General features: G+C 55.7%; 1 protein-coding gene across 2 annotated transcripts in view; it reads right to left on the reverse strand.

Moving 5' to 3' along the window:
- Nucleotides 1-18,186, reverse strand: part of LOC142829356 (uncharacterized) — an 82,417-nt gene that overhangs the window by 23,201 nt on the left and 41,030 nt on the right. For both annotated transcript variants that reach the window (XM_075928919.1, XM_075928918.1), the window contains 4 exons: nucleotides 16,499-16,741; nucleotides 14,834-15,082; nucleotides 10,343-10,396; nucleotides 9,920-10,063 (listed from right to left, as the gene is read on the reverse strand). In XM_075928919.1, coding sequence (XP_075785034.1) covers nucleotides 9,920-10,063; nucleotides 10,343-10,396; nucleotides 14,834-15,082; nucleotides 16,499-16,741 — 690 coding nt within the window. The remainder of the gene's footprint in view (nucleotides 1-9,919; nucleotides 10,064-10,342; nucleotides 10,397-14,833; nucleotides 15,083-16,498; nucleotides 16,742-18,186) is intronic.

Genomic DNA, 18,186 nt, shown 5'->3' on the forward strand with positions numbered 1-18,186 from the left:
AAGACTCCATGAGGCGCCTCTTCAGTCTGGTGTCTCTCTCTCTCCGGGTTCTGGGCTTGAATCCCTGACAGATCTTACACGTCTGTGTAGAGTGCATCTCCCCCAGGCCTTAGGCAGGAGTCATGGGGGTCGCCAATGGGCATGGGCTTAAGGCAGGATGCACACTGCTTAAAGCCATGGGGTCCTGGCATCCACTCCCCAGCCAGCAGGGGCAGCCAGTCCATATAGGCGAACTAGGCGGTCGCCTAGGGCGCCAAGTTAAAGGGGCGCCAAATGGTGGCTCATTATCATTGAGGGGTTTGGAGGTGAGGGCACTGATTGCATGGTTTGCCTAGGGTGCCAGTTGCTGGCAGCTAGTCTAGGGCCACCCCTGCCAGCTGGGGAGAGGAGTAGGGGATAATAGCCCCTCTTATCACTAACACGTAACAACTATTTACACTAGAACTAAAGAAACTATCAGAATTACAACAACCTAGGGTAGACTAATTTTCTAGAGTGCTCCAGCTACCATCACTGGCGGTAAGAAGGAACCGAGGAGTGAGGTGCCAGCAGGGACATACATGCACCGATATGCCAGCACCACTCCAGGGGGATCTCCATGCTGGCCCTACGGATACTGCTAGGGGAAAAAAGTTCTGGAACACCGCGCACGCAGCGCGCACACACCTGACTGGAATGGACATGAGCAAGCACTCGAAGAAGAACTGGTAATTTAAGCAGCCAGACTGGAGGAAACTCCAGGACACTCCCCATGTCTGATCCAGGCTGGGACATCGGATCCAGTCCCAGCACCAGGTGGCATCGCCCTCAGGGCAGAGTCCAGGGGGGCTGGAGAACATCAGCCCAAGCCCCTGAAACAGCAGCGCTGTGACACCCAGCGCTGGAGCTGCTGTCCAGCCATGCAGGGACTGTCCACCAAGGGGCGATCCAACCCCCAGGCGATTGTCATCACTCACCCGAATAAGGGAGTTACTCACCTCGTGCAGTAACGAGTGTTCTTCGAGATGTGTGTCCCCGTGGGTGCTCCACTGTAGGTGAAGGATTGCCCTGAGCCGCAGATCAGAGCTTTGTATAGCAGTTTCCCCTGTTGAGCCACGCATGCCCAGGAGGCGTCTCGAGCCCTTCCCGCCTCCTGAGGAGCGTGACTCAACCCCCTCCCTTTCAGTTCCTCGTCTCTGCCCGAGAATTTTGACTCCAAGCAGAGGGGAGTTAGGGAGGGTCGTGGAGCACCCACGGGGACACACATCTCGAAGAACACTCGTTACTGCATGAGGTGAGTAACTCCCTTTTCTTCTTCGAGTAGTGTCCCCGTGGGTGCTCCACTGTAGGTGACTACAAAGCAGTATTCAATGTAAGGCTGGAGGGAGCCGGAGTCATTGTTTAGCAGTGGTAGAGAGTACTGCTGTGGCAACTGCTGAATCACTCTTGAGTTGTGGAAGGATAGCGTAGTGTTTAGCAAAAGTATGGTCTGAAGACCATGTTGCTGCTCGGTAAATGTCTCTTAAGGGGACATTGCCCAGAAAGGCTGTAGAAGCAGCCGTGGCTCGAGTAGAATGCGCTCGTGGTGGGCATTGTAGCGGTCTATTGCCCAGAGAGTGACATTTGATTATACATGTCGATATCCACTTTGAGATTCGTTGCAATGATATTGGTGTCCCCTTGTATCGTTCAGCAATGGAAATAAAAAGTCTTTCGGATTTACGAAATGGTTTTGTTCTTTCTAGGAAGAAGGCCAGAGCCCTCCGGATGTCCAGAGTGTGCAGGCTGGCGTCTGTCTGCGAAGAATGCGGTTTTGGGAAAAAGGTAGGTAATACGATCGGTTCGTTGAGATGGAATTCTGTACATATCTTTGGCAAAAACGTGGGGTGGGGTCTCAGTATGACCCTATCCTTAGTGAAAACTGTGTAAGGAGGTTCTGACATTAGTGCTCCGAGTTCGCTCACCCTCCTGACGGAGGTAATGGCTAATAGGAAGCAGACTTTCATAAAAAGGAAGGGAAATGGTACTGTTGCCAGTGGCTCAAAGGGAGGTCTGGTGAGGCAATTCAAAACAAGATTTAGGTCCCATAAAGAGGGTGGGGCCTTATGTGGTGGGTACACATTCTGGAGCCCCTTGAGGAATCTCTTCGTAATAGGATGGTTAAAAATGGAGAAGCCGTCTACTGAGGTATGAAATGCTGCTATTGCTGCGAGGTGTACTCTTAGAGAGGAGATCGACAGTCCTGATGCCTTAAGCTCCAGAGTGTAGTCCAGGATGGTATTTAGTGGTGAGGCACGGGGTTCCACCTTGGCTCGCTGACACCAATGACAGAAACGTGTCCATTTCTGTTGATAAGTTTTCCAAGTAGACTGTCTCCTGCTATGGAGGAAGATGTCTTTTACTCGCTGGGAGCAGCGCTCTTCTACCTCCGAGAACCAGAGAGAAGCCATGCGTGAAGGTGCAGGGTATTGAGTTGTGGATGCAGTATCTTGCCTTTGTCCTGAGATAGTAGGTCCATCCGGTATGGTAATGGGTGGGGTGGCTGGACTGCTAGCCTGTGAAGGTATGGGTACCAGGTTTGGCGAGACCATGATGGTGCAATCAGGATGACTAGGGCTTTGTCTCTCAGGATCTTGCGCAGAACTCTTGGGATGAGCGGTATGGGAGGAAAGGCGTAGTGTAGGGGGGCTGTCCATTTGATTAGGAAGGCATCTCCCCAGAGAGTGTTTGCCAAGTCCCGCACGCGAGCAGAATTGGGGACATTTGGTGTTCTGGGTAGAAGCGAAGAAGTCTATCAATGGCCATCCCCATTGATGGAAAATTGAGTTCGCCACCTCCGTATGTAACTCCCATTCGTGGTCCTTGGTGAAGTTTCGGCTGAGGGAGTCCGCTTTGGTATTGTTCACTCCGGGCAGGTATGATGCTATAAGGGTGACTTGGTTGCGGATACACGCATTCCACAGGCGAGCCTCCGTGCATAGCGAGCGGGAGCGGGCTCCACCCTGTCTGTTTATGTAGAACATCGTACAGATATTGTCTGTTAGGATGCGGACTGTGTGATTGGCGATGTCGGAGGCAAAGTGTGCACAGGCATTTCTTACTGCTCTCAATTCGAGGAGATTGATATGTAAGAGTGTCTCGTTTGGGGACCACCTGCCTTGAACTTCGTGGCCATCCATATGTGCACCCCAGCTGAGCAGGGAAGCGTCTGTGAAGATTTGAATAGTGGGTTCGATTTGTTGGAACGGAACCCCCGCCAGAAGATTGTTTGGCACTGTCCACCATCGTAAGGATGTGAGCACGTCTGGTGGGATAGTAACCGTTTTGTTTCAAGGGTGTCGTGATGGGATATAAACGGCTGCAATCCAGAGCTGGAAGCATCGGAAGTGCAGACGAGCATGGTGGACTACGTAGGTGGTGGAAGCCATGTGTCCCATTAGTTGGAGGCATGTAAGTATTGTGGTGGTAGGAACTGCGAGCATCACGTTTATAATTTTTTGCATGGTTGCAAACCGTTGTTGAGGTAGGTATGCCCGGGCTGTAAGTGAGTCCAGGCGTGCGCCAATGAACTCTATATCTTGAACCGGGTACAGAATTGATTTGTCTTGGTTGATTAGAAGGCCTAGACGACTGAGGAGGGCCGTGGTCGTATGTATCATGGCGGTTTCGGTGTATGAGGATCCTTTTAGAAGGCAATCATCTAGGTAGGGAAATATGATGACGTTCTGCCATCTGAGATACGCGGTTACAACCGCCAGTACGTTGGAAAATACCCTCGGGGCTGATGAGAGGCCGAAGGGAAGAACCTTGTACTGGAAATGGTCCAGTCCCAACGTGAAGCGTAGGTAGCGTCTGTGGGCGGCGTGGATGGTTACATGGAAATAGGCATCTTGGAGGTCGAGGGCTGCGAACCAGTCCCCTCGATCTAGCACAGGAATGATTGCAGAAAGAGTGACCATCTTGAAACGCTGTCTCTTGAGAAATTTGTTCAGTTTGCGGAGATCCAATATAGGTCTCCAGCCCCCCGTTCTTTTTTCGGTCAGGAAATAATTCGAGTAAAACCCCCTCCCGTGGAACTCTCGAGGTACCCTTTCTATAGCCCCAATGGCAAGGAGCCGATTGACTTCTTGTTTTAGAAGGTCCTCGTGAGAGTGGTCCCTGAAAAGGGACGGGGTAGGGGGAAGGGTAGGGGGGATAGAAATAAAAGGGATGGTATAGCCCACTCGAATTATCTCTAGGACCCAGTGGTCCGATGTTATGGATTCCCACTGTGGGAGGAAGGCAAGCAAACGGTGGTTGAATAGATGGCCATGTTGAGGTGCGAGATCGAGTGGGAGGTCTTGCAGACCCTCAACCAAATGTTCAAATTTGCTGCTTAGATGGTTGGTTGGCTGGCGGGCGGGCTTGGTTGGGTCGCCTTCTGGGACCTCGCTGTCTTGGTCTGTTGTCCTCATAAGGCCTCTGTGGTCGATTGTATTGTCCATATCGGTATCGATTATATGAATTATATGGAGTGTATTGTCTGCGTTTATATGGTGGCGTGCCCATGCCTAGCGTGCGAAGTGTGGACTTAGAATTTTTGCTGTTATGGAGCATTTCGTCCGTACTAGCTGCAAATAGCTTTTGTTTGTCAAATGGCAAGTCCTCCACTTTGGGCTGGAGTTCGCGTGGGACTCCAGATGACTGGAGCCAAGAGGCTCTACGCATCACCACCGCTGTAGCTGTAACTCGGGCTGCAGTGTCAGCTACATCCATTGCCATTTGGAGAGCGGCGCGGGCGATCATATGGCCCTCATGAACTATTGATTTTAAGATGGGTCTTTTGGAGTCGGGGAGATGCGCCATTAGTTCTCTCAGTTTTGAGTAGTTGTCAAAGTTGTGATTTGCTAGAAGAGCAGAGTAATTTGATATTCTGAGTTGTAGGGTTGAAGAGGAGTATACTTTCTTGCCAAAGGAGTCCAACTTTTTGTGGTCCTTGTCTGCATTGCCCATCCTATACTGTGGAAACTTCGCTCGTTGTTGTACTGAGTCCACGACTAGTGAATTAGGTTGTGGGTGAGTGAAGAGAAAGTCGTTGTCTTTTGAGGGGACAAAGTACTTTCTGTCAATTTTCCTGTTAGTTGGTTGGATAGATGCAGGCGTCTTCCAGAGATCTTCTGAAGTCTCCATGATTGCCTCGTCTATGGGTAGGGCAATCTTGCCCTGTAGTGTCGGATGTAGATTCTTTAACAATTGATATTGTTTCTTCTGCACCTCTTGCAGGGAGACATTCTGGCTTGTTGCTACTCTCTTGAATAGTTCTTGGAACTGTTTCAGATCGTCAATCATTCCAGTGTCTGATGGTACTACGGTGTCCTCTGGTTGTGCATCAAGGGCATCAGAGTGTGTGATGTTTACTGACTGAGTATCTGAGTCAGTTTGAGATTCGTTGAACCTCATCCTCCGAAAAACTTGCTGGAGTTAGGGGTTGTGGCCAAGGCAAACTTCTCCGAGATGCAATGGAACGAGGTGGGGAGCGGTGTCCATATGGCTCCCAGTGTTCCCACGGTCCCCATTGTGGTGGATAAGGTGGAGGTGGGTAAGGCCAGTATGGGTGCCATGGGCCATGTTGTGGCGGAGCCCTATAATGGTGAGAGCGAGCCCTCCCAGGTGATGGATGTCGTGAGGAATAGACCGTGTGGTGGTCATCATCAGGAAGGGGAGCGTCGTGGAGAGACGACGGTGACCTCGATCTGGGAGGGGATCGCCTTGACGGAGACCCCTCAGGAAAGTAAGAAGCAGAGGGCAGGCACAGATAATGATGTCCACTGTATGGATCAGTCTCTTGTTGGGGCTGATCCCTAGGAGTCTTATCTGGCTGCTTGTCTGGCTGTGGGAGGACCAGTGAAACATCTGCTGTTGTCAGAGGGTTGGTAGGCTGCCCATCGTTTTGCTGCGGTGCTGTGGCTTTAAGAGGCACCACAGCTTTAAGCCGTGATTTAGGTTTCGGTTCTGCAGAGGCTTGGAGCAGCGCCGGGGCTGGAAGCGGTGCCGGGCTATGAAGCGGCACCGCGGTTTGAATCGGCGCCGGCTTTTCATGCCGTGCCGGCTGCTGAGGACGGTCCCGGGGCGCCACAGAGGCTTGAAGCGGTGCCGGGACTGAAAGCGGTGCCGCGCTTGCAAGCGGCACCACGGTTTGAAGCGGCGGCGGCTTTTCATGCCGTGCCGGCTGCTTGGAGCGCTCCTGGGGCCGCTCAGCTGTTGAGCGCCCCGATACTGGCGCGGACTGGGAGGATCGCCCCGAAGCCTTAGTGGCCGGGGACTTCCCATGCTGGTGTGCCTCTCCTCTATGTTTGGGAGAGGAAGAGGCTGGGAGAGAGCGGGATGCCCTGGGTCTCGGGGTATTTCTGGAAGGCGGCGGAGGCTCTTGCCGCGGTGCAGATTGTTCTCCCGCAGGCTGTAGAGCTTTTTCAAATAAAATCATCCTGAGGCGGAGCTCACGGTCTTTTCTGGCTCTCGCCGTCAGGGAATTGCAGTGGGTACAGTTGTGGGGAGAGTGAGTCTCCCCCAAACACCGTATGCAGTCCGAGTGGCCGTCTGAAGCCGGCATTGGGTCCCGGCATTGAGCGCACTTTTTAAACCCTGAGGAGCCGGACATTGCAGGCTCTCTGCTCTTGAAATTACTATATTGTTATAGTTTATGTGGTTTACTTCTTCTCCTTCTTCTTTTTTTTTTTTTTTTTTTTTAAAGTCTTTATGTGTTTCTTGTTTGACAGGCGGGAGAAAGCCGGTTCACCAGAGTCTCAGTCTGAGATAAGTTCAAGCCCCCCCTGAGGGGGGGATTTAACTAATCTATTTTTCCTATTTCTAGTTTTGTTTTTTTTTATAAAGAAACAGGGAAAGAGTAACTAGGATAACAGGGGAAGCTAAACTATGCCTAAATTAGTAAGAGGAAAAGCAGTCAGATAATCTGACAGGGAGCTCCTAACTGCTCCGTCCGCTGAGGAGGGCGGTTGAAGAGGAACTGAAAGGGAGGGGGTTGAGTCACGCTCCTCAGGAGGCGGGAAGGGCTCGAGACGCCTCCTGGGCATGCGTGGCTCAACAGGGGAAACCGCTATACAAAGCTCCGATCTGCGGCTCAGGGCAACCCTTCACCTACAGTGGAGCACCCACCACCCACGGGGACACTACTCGAAGAAGAACTGATGTTACTTCAGTGGAAATACGCTCATCAGGTTTCTCTGTGCTGCTGCTTGCATGGCCTCTGGATGAGAGAGCGAGAGCGAGCAATACCGCACCTTTCCTAAGCAGATCTCACAGCACTTTGCAGAGGAAGCCTGTGGGGGGTTTTCAAACTGGGACTGACGTCTGGATCCCAGTGGGCGCTGCCATTCAGAGTGCGCATTTGTGTTTCCATCATTTGCAATTCAGCCGGTCAAAACCAGGAGAATAAAATTGCAAAACCAGTTCTGTTTTCTTCTGGCTTCTTCATTTAATTTCAAAATTGTTACAATGGCCCCATTTCCACCAGCCGTTCGGCAGACGGATCCCTGATTGGGCACCTCTAGGTGCTTTTACAAACCAAACAATGTTTGATACTCAAAAGGGAATATTTTCTGGGCATATTTTTGCTAGTCCATGTCTTTAGTGGGCTAGGGCAAAATTTCCCCAAATTTTCTAGTCCACATTGTAAGTCAGTTCTGAAAAAAAAATGTGAAGTGTGAAAAATACCAGCCAAGCTCCAGTTTGAGACTTGCCCTCACAGACACTCAGATCAGAGCAAGCCAGGGTTCAAATCTAGTGCCACGCACTAGAATTTTGTCTACACTAACCCTAATCTACGAGACTTCAGCCTGGCAAACAGTGACACCCAGAGCCCACAGCCCCTGCCAGATCCCTCCCTGATTCCAAGCCTCTACCCCAAACTCAAGACCCTCCCACACCCTAATCACACCCCTGAGCCCCTTCCACACGCCAAACCCCTCATCCCCAACCCCACCCCAAAGCCAGAATCCTCACCCCCCGACCCTTACAAGGGAGGAGTGTGGGGAGGGCGAAGGACTTGAACCCATTTTGGGAACCAAAAAAATGACACAAACCTGCCACCCCTACCCAGGAGAGCCAGACCTAGAACAGGATCAGACCAATGGGCCCATCTAGCCTGGAATCCTAGTCCCTCCCTGTCACCCTCATGGGCCCATCTGGTCCAGTATCTGGTCTCCACCGTCCCTTGCTTTTCACCTAGGACTGAATTGCTGCCTCCTCTGGGGTGGGACCTGGCAGCTGGTAAAGAGCCACACAGCAGGGATTTGGGACAGGAAGTGGAAACCCATCCTGCACTGGCTGGACTCTGAGGCTGAGCTAAACCCTCATTGCTGCTGTGCAGCTGCAGCTGGGAATGAGGAGCAAACACAGCGGCCCCTTGGCACGGGGAGGGGGAGGCGCCGTGGGCTGCAACGGGCCAATACACACACCAAAGGGCTGGTCTAGAGGCCCAGCTAGTGCCTGGCCAATGGGGACAAACCTGCCGCTCACGCGTCTGTGACTCTCCAGCTTTCCTTTGCTCAGCCCCTCTGGAGCCCCGTGTCCCAGGCGCCCCCTTTTTCTCAGGGGGCAGGGAGAGGGGAGCCCCGCACCCACAAGGGGGCCGGGCACCTGCTGGGGTGGGCGCTGTTCATGTGGCAAAGCCTCCTGCTCCCTGAGAGGCAGGATGGTCTCTGCTGCCTGGACCCAGCTCCCTGCCTGTCTCTGCAGGTGCCCCGTGGGCAGGGAACCGAGAAGGGCTGAGCGGAAGGGCCCGGGCCAGGGGAGCAGACGCTGCTGAGCCGTGTCCTTGCAGCCTGGCCCTGGGGCCCAGTCCCTGGCACTGGCCCTGCGCAGGCTCCTTCCCGCTGAGAACACGGCTCTGGGCCTGGAGCTGCTGCAAAGAGCTGGGGCCGGCCAGGGGCTCTGGCAGCCGGACAGTCACCAGCCCCATGTGCTGCTTGCTGAGTGCAGCACACCCTGCTTGGTGCCCCAGGGGGGCTGGCATGGGGCACACGAGGGACAAGGCTCCCTCATGCTCCTTCCCCCTCCTCACACAGACAGACACACCCTGCTGGGACAGGGCCCAGTGTAGTCCTGTCTAACTAGTCACTTGCAGGCAGAGGAATCCCAAAGCACATTACAAGCTGTAGAGAGATCTTTCCCCTGCCAGAAATGCAGCTGCCTCTGGGGTGGAGCAGGCAAAGCACTGGCCATCACTGCACACAAGGCAGAAGAAAATGGAGGCAGCAGGTCATAGTGTCTGGGAACCAGGATGGGACTCTGACTTGCGTCCCTGGCTGGATCAGAGCACACAGAGCAGAGGGACCAACACAGCCTGTGAGCTGGATTGGACCCCCAGATCCCTTCCTTCCACCCACTGCCACCCCTGTCAGCTTTGCAGGGACCCTGGCCATAGCTGAAGCAGAACTGTCGGGGGAGTCGGAACTGTCGGGGGAGGCGCTGGGGGGGAGCTTGAGCCTGACTGAGCTCAGGCACTGGAGCCCTTCTCCTCCAGCTCCTGCTGCTGCGCCACCATCTCAGCCAACAGCCAGTGCTCAGCCCAGCCCCTGCTTCCTCTGTCGACCCCACCCAGGCCTGGGGAAGTGGCTTCCTCTCTGCTCCCAGCCTCCCTCTGAACCTGACTCTGCGGCTCTCTGGAATCAGGCTCATCCTGCCCCATCGCTGCAGCGTCCGGGCATCTCCATGTGACATCACAAGCAGCAGAGAGGAGCCCACTGGGCCCATGGAGCCTCGGGCTCTTTTCCCAGTCCCTGCTGTGGCCAGGGAGAGTTAAAGGTGCTGGGCGAGTCACGTCCCCCCTGAAGCTCCTGCCCTCCCCCTGCCCAGTTCTCCTCAGGGAGGCTTTTGCCCCCTTCAGCCTTTCAGCCGTGGCAGGGCTGGTTTTCGTGCCACATGTCTCAGCCCCACAACTCACCTTTAATCAGTCTTGGACGCTTACTCCTCACACTGAAGTCTAGAAAAGGTCCCAGCACATGCTGACGAAGCAGCCCGAGGACTGTGTCGACCGAGGAGGCGCGTTGAATCAGCTGCTTCCGGTGCCGCTCCACAAAATGTTCCCCTGCGGTGAGGGACATGAAAATACCCCAATGAAGCAGGGGGGCTGGCGCAGGGCTCCTTCGGCTTGCTCCCTGTGGCTGTTTAGCCCCAGACCTGAGCTAGGCTTCGGGCAAAGCTGCCTTGTTCTTGGGGAAGCTCCTGGACAATTCGGGAGTCAGCCTCCCTCCCCAAGGAGCAAGGGGATGTGCTGACATCCTGGCCGCTGTGCAGCCTCCTCCCCTGCTCAGCCCCTCAGTGCGGCTCACAAAGGGTTAATCCCACTGGGCGGTTGATAACTCACCTGTCGCTCCAGGGCTGGGGCTGGTGGATGGTTCCTGCGCCTGGCTACTGGCACCTGCAGGGGAGAGCGAATGGGAGAGGGAGCAAGGGCTGACTGACTGGAACAGAGGAGATCTCAGAGCCAGGGGCTGTAGGGACACAAGGGTGGAGCAGCCTCCCTACTTCTCCAGTCACTTGTAACCAGCTGCATTTCAAAGCCCTTTACAGGCTGTTGAGATGGTGGCAACCGCTGGCCCAGCACAGAAATGCAGCCACTTCTAGGGTATGTCTACACTACAGCGCTAATTCGAACTAACTTAGTTCAAATTAGTTAATTCAAACTAAGCTAATTCGAATTAGCGCATCTAGACTTAAAAACTAGTTCGAATTAGCGTTTTGCTAATTCGAACTAGCGCGTCCACACTGATTGGACGCAGGGGCGCATTTAAGGGCAGCTGAAACTGGTTCCGGCAGGGCATCAGGTCAGTAGTTGCTTTGTGTGGCTGCAGTCTGAGGCTCGTGCTTAAAGGGACCCCCCTGGACAGCCGGTTCTCAGCTTTTCCGCTTGCTTGCCTACCTCGCCGAGGGACAGAAAAGTGTTTTTCTCTGCGCCTGTCTGTGTTGGTGGTTCCCTTTGGGGACGCTGCCGCAGTTGGCAACATGGAGCCAGAGCTCGCCCAGGGCTTTCTGGTGCAGTTTTTCGACTTGCTGCTGCAAGCCTGCTAGCAATGGCTGGAGGCTGCCTGGCACCACCTGGTGCACGTCAGCCCCCTGCCTCTCCACCTGGGGGCCATGGAGGAGCCACAGCAGCACCCCAATACCAGCGTGCCCCGCCGCGTCTGGCGTCTGGACACCAGCAGCGACTGGTGGGACCACATTATCCTGGAGCGCTGGGGAGACAGACAGTGGACCCAGAACTTCAGGATGAAGAGGGACACCTTCCTGGAGCTCTGCGAGTGGCTCACCCCTGCTCTGCGGCGACGGGACACTCGCATGAGGCCCGCCATCCCCCTCCAGAAGCGTGTGGCCATCGCCCTCTGGAAGCTCTCCACGCCAGACAGCTACCGATCCATCGGGAACCAGTTCGGTGTGGGGAAATCCACCGTCAGAGCAGTGCTCATGCAGGTACCGCACTCAACGGCCACTGGGCCGGGGAGGAGGGCAGCTGCAAGGAGGGGATGGGCCGCCCCAGGGAAAATGGGGGGCGGGGGAGGAGGCGACAGTGCCCCACACAGGAGAGTTCGGTCTGTCCCGGCCGTACTACATGCCACCCATGGGGGTTGCTCTTGGGAGTGGAGCACAGGGCAGTGCCAGGGCACGAACACTCCCAGCCACCTGGGCACCCCAGTGATTCGCGCTTTGCTGTGTCTCTCTGCAGGGTGGTCAAGGCCATCAACAGGGTGCTGCTCCGCAGGGTGGTCCGCCTCACCAACCCGGACGCCGTCATGCAGGGGTTCGGCGCCCTCAGCTTCCCCAACTGCGGGGGGGCCATCGATGGGACGCACATCCCCATCCATGCCCCGGAACACCAGGCCTCCTAGTACATCAACAGGAAGGGGTACTTCTCTGTCCTCCTGCAGGCCGTGTCTGACCACCGGGGCCAGTTCACGGACATTAACGTGCACTGGTCCAGTAAGGCACACAACACCAGGGTGTACCGGAACTCCTCCGTGTGCCAGAGGCTGCAGGCCGGGACCTTCTTCCCCGACCACCACATCAGGGTCGGGGACGTGGACATGCCCGTCTGCCTGGTGGGGGATGCGGCCTACCCCCTACAGCCATGGCTCATGAAGCCCTACACGGGGCACCTCAACCCCTCCCGCCAGGCTTTCAATGCCAGGCTGACCAGGGCCCGCATTGTGGTGGAGGGGGCCTTCGGATGATTGAAAGCCAGATTTAGGTGCCTCCTCATCCGCCTCGACCTCGTCGAGCACAATATCCCTCCCGTGGTGGCAGCATGTTGTGTGCTGCACAATTTGTGCAAGCGGAAGGGGGAGGTTTTCCTGCCAGCCTGGATGACTGAGGCTGAGCGCATGGCTGGCCACTACACGCAGCCCTGCACTGCCGCCATCCGGGAAGCCCAGCGGGGGGCCATCCAGATCGGGGAACTCCTGTGGGAGAGCTTCCAGGTGGAGTAGGAGGACTGAACTCTCCCTGCATGCCCCATTGGGGCCTTCTTCCACCCTCCCCCCCCTTCTCCTTTCCCCTTCCTAACTCCCCTTCCTAATGTCAAATAAAGACACCTGTTTTGACAACCAAAATCTTTTTATTTTACATAACTGGGGTGGGGGGAGGGAGGAGTGAGGGTGGGGGAGGGGAGGGGAAACGTGGGAGGAGGGTGCTGGAAAGGAGTGGAAGGGGAGGAAGGGAAGGGAAAGCTCAGGCTTGGGGGTCCTGCTGGCTCTCTCGTCTCGCAGCACTGCAGGTGCAGGCGCAGGGGCATCGGGGGGGAGTGGTGCAGAGGGTGAGGCAGGAGGGACGGGGGTGCGGAGGAAACAGGATGGGGAGCAGGGGTGGGAGGAGGAGTGAGAGCTGGGATGGCCACAGGGGCCGGAGCAGGAGGTGGCAGGAACCTGTCCACCAAGGTCTGGAGATGGCCTCTGAGGGCACGGGTCTGCTCCTCCAGCGCCTCCAAACTCCGCTGCCACAGCCGCAGGTCCTCCCGCACCCAGTGGTCATGGGTGCGGAGCTGGTGCTCCAGGAGCCGCAGGTGCCGCCGCTGGTCCTCCTGGTTCCTGGCGCGCCTGCTGGCCTGGGTGCGGGTGGCTGTTGCAGGCGGGGTGGTGCACCCTGCAGTCCCAGGTGCTGCGGTTGTGGGGAAACAAGAGCAGCGGTCAGTTCTCCCTGGGGACACAGTGGGTGAAACCCAGCCCCCCTCTGCAAGGCCAGGGCCTCTGCATGACACCCAGCTGCTGTTCCATGGTGGGCAATGCCCAGGTGCACGGTTCCTGGGCTCCCTCTCCCCCCACTCCTCCGTACACATAAGGGGAGCATGATGGTACTCACATGTGGAGCCCTCCCCAGCCTCGGACAACACAGGCGATGTGCTCTGTGGGATGCCTCGGGGGTCCGGGGCAGGCTCCCTACAGGCTCCTGGCTCTCGGCGTCCTCCTGCTCCTCCTCCTCCTCGGTATCAGGGATGGGTCCCTCTGCCCCGGGGTCGATCACTGTGACCCGGAGGGCATGGACGGCGTGAGCCCCCAGGATGCGGTCCAGGGCCTCAAGGTGGGGGCAGGTCTCTGGGTCGGCCCCTGGCTGGCAGGCCCTAGAGTAGGACTGCCGCAGGTCCTTAATTTTGCAGCGAGCCTACTCCTGGGTCCGCATGTGGCCTCTGGAGGCCAGGCTGTCAGCCATGCGGCTGTAGACGGCCACGTTCCTGTGGCTAGTGCAGAGATTGTGGACGTTGGAGGCTTCCCCCCAAACCTCGATGAGGTTCACGATCTCCGCACTTGACCAGGCAGGCGCCCGCCTCTTACGGTCCCGGGCAGGCTCCTGGGAGCCGCCAGCCTGGTCCTGGGAAGAGGGGAAGGGCTGAGTGGCAGTGGGTGGCTGGCTCATCCCATGCCAGGTGCAGGGTCTGCTGGCTGTGCTGGCAGGCCTACAACTGGCACAAGCACTGTAGCCAGACCGTGCCCCTTTAAGGGCTCCGGAGCTGGCAGGGGGGCAGAAGAGTTTCCCTGGTTGTGCCCAGACTGGCCACCAGGGCAAGCTGGGGAGGGCTAGCCTCCCACTAGCTTGAATTAAGTGCCTACAGAGCCCTTAATTTGAACTAGTTAATTCAAACTAGGCGTTAGTCCTCGTTGAATGAGGTTTATCTAGTTCAAATTAAGCACTCCGCTAGTTTGAATTAAGTTTTGTATGTGTAGCGCCTAGCGGTTTGTATGTGTAGCGCCTATGAAAGTTAATTCGAACTAACGGCCGTTAGTTCAAATTAACTTTCTAGTGTAGACAAGCCCCTAGGGTGGCCAGAGAGCAAGTGCGAATAATCAGCAAGGCGATGGAAGATGATAGGTGCCGATACAAAACCAAGTCTCAAAGACCAGTGCTGTCTCTATAAAAGAACCATCTAGTCACGTTAACCAGACCTAAGCTGGATGTAGCAACAACCTCCCAACACCACCGCACAGGGACTGAGGACAGGAAATAAAGGGGGCAGGTTTTACTTGTTGGGAAGTGGGGCAGGATCCCTTGATGGGTCACAGTGATCCCTGATGTCCCTGCCTGAATCAGCCAAAGCCAGCAAATGGAGATGCTTGTTGTACAGGGATTTGCAGAAGTGCCACTATTCTGTGAATAGGTGCATGGTTCCTAGTGAGGTAAAATAAGAGCTGCTCCTGGCAATGAATATCTCACAGGGGAGGTGCTTTACGATCCGGTTCCTGCCCAATGTGGCACTGACAGGAGATACAAACGATCATAGAGAGGCAACCCAGAGACAGCCTTGGGACTGGCTTGGCCTGTTGCCCTTCGGAGCACTGGAGGTGGGGTATTTTTGTTGATTGCAGCTACCTACCTTCAAGCTCCTCAACAAGGGATCTATTTGTTAGCCTCAGTGCCTGGTAGAGCTCGTCCTTGTGCTCCCTCTCCCAGCTCGGCACCAGCTCGTACAGCTTCTTCATTTTCTCCACATTGCTTCTGCCGGTCCTGATGCTCTCATATTGCTCATCATTCAGCACAGTGAACTGAAGACAGAGAAGCAGTCTGTCCACCCCTGCGACTCGCTGGATCAGCTGCTCTCGATGCCGGTCCACAAAGTGTCCCCCTGAGAGAAAATTTTTAAGCAAAATCAAATAGCTGATTTTAGTGTCCACAGGCCAGTGGGGGACATGCAGGGAAAAGGCTCCACCCCCTCCCTGCCCTTTTCAAACTCTGCCAGGTTCCCTTGTCCCCCACGGTCACACAGAGATGCCCCTCTGCTCCCTGCAGTGCTGGGCTGTCACCAACCCCAGCCCCTGTACAAGGGCACGCGAGGGACAAGGCTCCTTTGGGCCCCACGTCCCCTTCACTCCCACCCAACCCGCAGGGACAGGGCCCAGTCCAATTCTCTGTCACAAAACTTCCCTCTGGTGCCTGCCCCCCAAGGAATCCCCAAGCCCTTTACAAGCTACAGAGATGAGGAGCCTGGCCGGGGGCAGGGAGCAACATGAACAGCTCTGCCCATCCCCACACAGCTGGCAGGCAAGGAAAGAGGCAGCAGTTTCTGGCAGCTGGGAATCAGCCTGGGACTCGCCATCGTGTTAGTCACAGGCACAGCAGAGATCTCAGAGCCGGGGATCAAAACAGAGAGGATTTAGCGCCCCCCCATCCTCGGGCCCTGCTGGCCTCATATATAGCCAATGGGAGCCCCTCAACCAACTCCCACATTCAGTGTTAGACACACACCCATCAAGAACAACTTTGTTATTACTTGGCCCGGGCTTGAGTGCAGGGGACTGGATTAGTTGACATAGGAAGGTCCTTGCCAGTCCCACTCTCTCCGATTTCCCACCCTCCCGCCCTCGGGATCAAAACTCCCTTGTCTTCCCGCACCTGCTGCTTCTTCCCCCTGAGGAATCCCGACCTTGTGAGAGGCCTGAGCAGGGCTGGGGAGAAATGTTGCTCACCCAGCAAAGATGGAAGGAGCCCAGGAGTGCAGAGCCGGAAGAGATACAGGTAACCCCCCAGACACCACCCACCCCCACCCTCTCTGGGCAAACAGATGAGCTATGAAGTTTGGACCTGGGCCAGACTTCGCCCTCTCCCACATTCTGGAGGGGGCAGAGTCTGACTGCAGGGTGCAAACACCCCAAGCCACATGAGAAGCCAGAAGAGCCCCGTGGGGCCCGATCCCCATCACGAGCGGGTGAGCAGAGCCCTAAGATGGGAACGGGAGCTGCCTGCAGAACAGCCCCAGCCCGCGGGGCATTTGCAGCCCGGCTCCGCACTGCGCCAGGGGAACCGGCTCTGTCTACAGCTCCCAGCTACTGAAACAGTCTCAGCCCTGAAGGCAAACGCCCCCTCCCGGCCCCTCTCCCTGCCCATTGCACAGGAATGTGGGGGCTGTTAAACCATCCATGCCCAGCTCGGTGCTGCAGTGAGGGGCGGGACGAGCAGCCAGAGAGTTGGTCTAGTGCCTCCCGTGGGACGGGCTCAGGGAGATCCCCTTGGGCAGCAGATTTGCCCTTTGTCATTGATTTACCCTCCAGCTCTTCCACCAGGTCTCTGTTTGTTCTCCTCAGCGCCCGGTAGAGCTGGTCCTTGCGCCACGTGTCCCAGCTCGGCACCAGCTTGTACAGCTTCCGCATCTTCTCCTGGCTGCTCTGCTCAGCTCTGAGCTGCTGGAATTGCTCCTCACTCAGCACGCATGGCCGAGAGTGATGGGCTATGCTCGTGGCGACAGACTGCTCCAGCTGCTGTTGGGGCGACTCAAGAGAACGTTTCCCTGAAAGTCAATAAAATAAATCCTGAACTACTGTTTTGGGGAACAAGGTTTACAGGGCTCCTGGCAGTGGGTGGGTTGGTCACGTCCTCCCAACATATCCCCCAAAGTCCCAGCTCTGCTTCCTCTGGGGATGGGAGGACACAGTGAAGAGTCCCCCTTGAAGCGCGGCCTCCTCCTCTTGTAATCCCCATGTAGTGCTCACTTGCACCGAACCATTCACTGCCCCTTCCCACTTCCTGCTGTTGGTACTGCCCTTTGGGGTGTGGCAGACAGCAGGGCCTGCAGGGGAGAAGCAGACAGCAGGGCCTGCATTCCAGCGTTCAGTGCAAACACGAGTCCTCTCTTTCCTGCTCCAGCCCCACCCTCCCCTTTTTCACTTCCTTTTGCTGCTTGTGTAGCTGGAGGCCTGAGCCGGGGTTGGTAAAACTGCCCCGCCCCAAGGGGGAGCTCCAGGATGGCTTCTGCCTTGAGGAGTCACTGGCACCCCCAGATCCTCAGCACACAGAGGGGCCTGCTGGGCACATTGTCTGTGCTGGGAGCAAGGGGCGTGAGGCCTGGGGTCAAGGAAGGGGAGTAGAAATGTGGGGGAGGTATATGGTGGTAGGAATGTGAGGCACTAGATATGTGGTGGCACTAGATATGCGCCCCACAGATTCCACAGCAATCCCAACGCATGTGCGCTCGTTACAAGGGACCAGCTGAGTGAGGGGCAGGACTTTTCTCTTAAGGCCAACCATCTCAACATTTCTAGATGGACACAAGCAATCCGGGATGCCCGACTTACCTATCACCATATGCGTGTCATGGCATGTGTGTTACTCAACCCCTTGTGCCTTTCCCCTGATGTTTCGGACAAAACATCTCTAATCAGCTCTTCTGCCAAGCTATCCTATCTTGTGCTGGCCTGCTGGAATGTGGTCATACATTGGGCGTGTTTAGCGATGCTAGCAATGCCAGTGCTGAATTCACGCACCAGACACTGAATTTGCAGCCAAGCAACAGCTTTTGACAAGGCCTGACTTTTGTTCTAGCAGAACTTTTGCTGGTTTTGGTTCAGTCCTCAGGTCTTGCACCTGCCCTGTGCTTCCGTGCTTCCTTTCTATTACAATGCCAAAGAACCAGGCCTCATGGACCACTCATGGTCGCATAACTGGAAGCCAGAGCAATACACTTCTGTATTAGTATGGATCAACGTAACTGTGAGTTGTATGTCAGTGTGCTTGGGGTTTGCACTTCATAATGCTAGTGTGACTTTTCATGCATTGCTTTCACTTGTCTGCATCTTTTAAATATTTTTCATTGCAGGTGACTTCCAATCTTTAAATAACCCTCCCAATGTGAAAGAAACCTAGAGTACTGCAAATCAAGGCTTTTCATCAGAAAGACAATGCATCCTGGGCACATCAGAGGGACTGCTGATTGTGAAGTTCAAAGAGTCCAAGAGC

The sequence above is a fragment of the Pelodiscus sinensis genome, chromosome 4 (assembly GCF_049634645.1).
Source record: "Pelodiscus sinensis isolate JC-2024 chromosome 4, ASM4963464v1, whole genome shotgun sequence".
Classification (NCBI taxonomy): Eukaryota; Metazoa; Chordata; order Testudines; family Trionychidae; genus Pelodiscus; species Pelodiscus sinensis.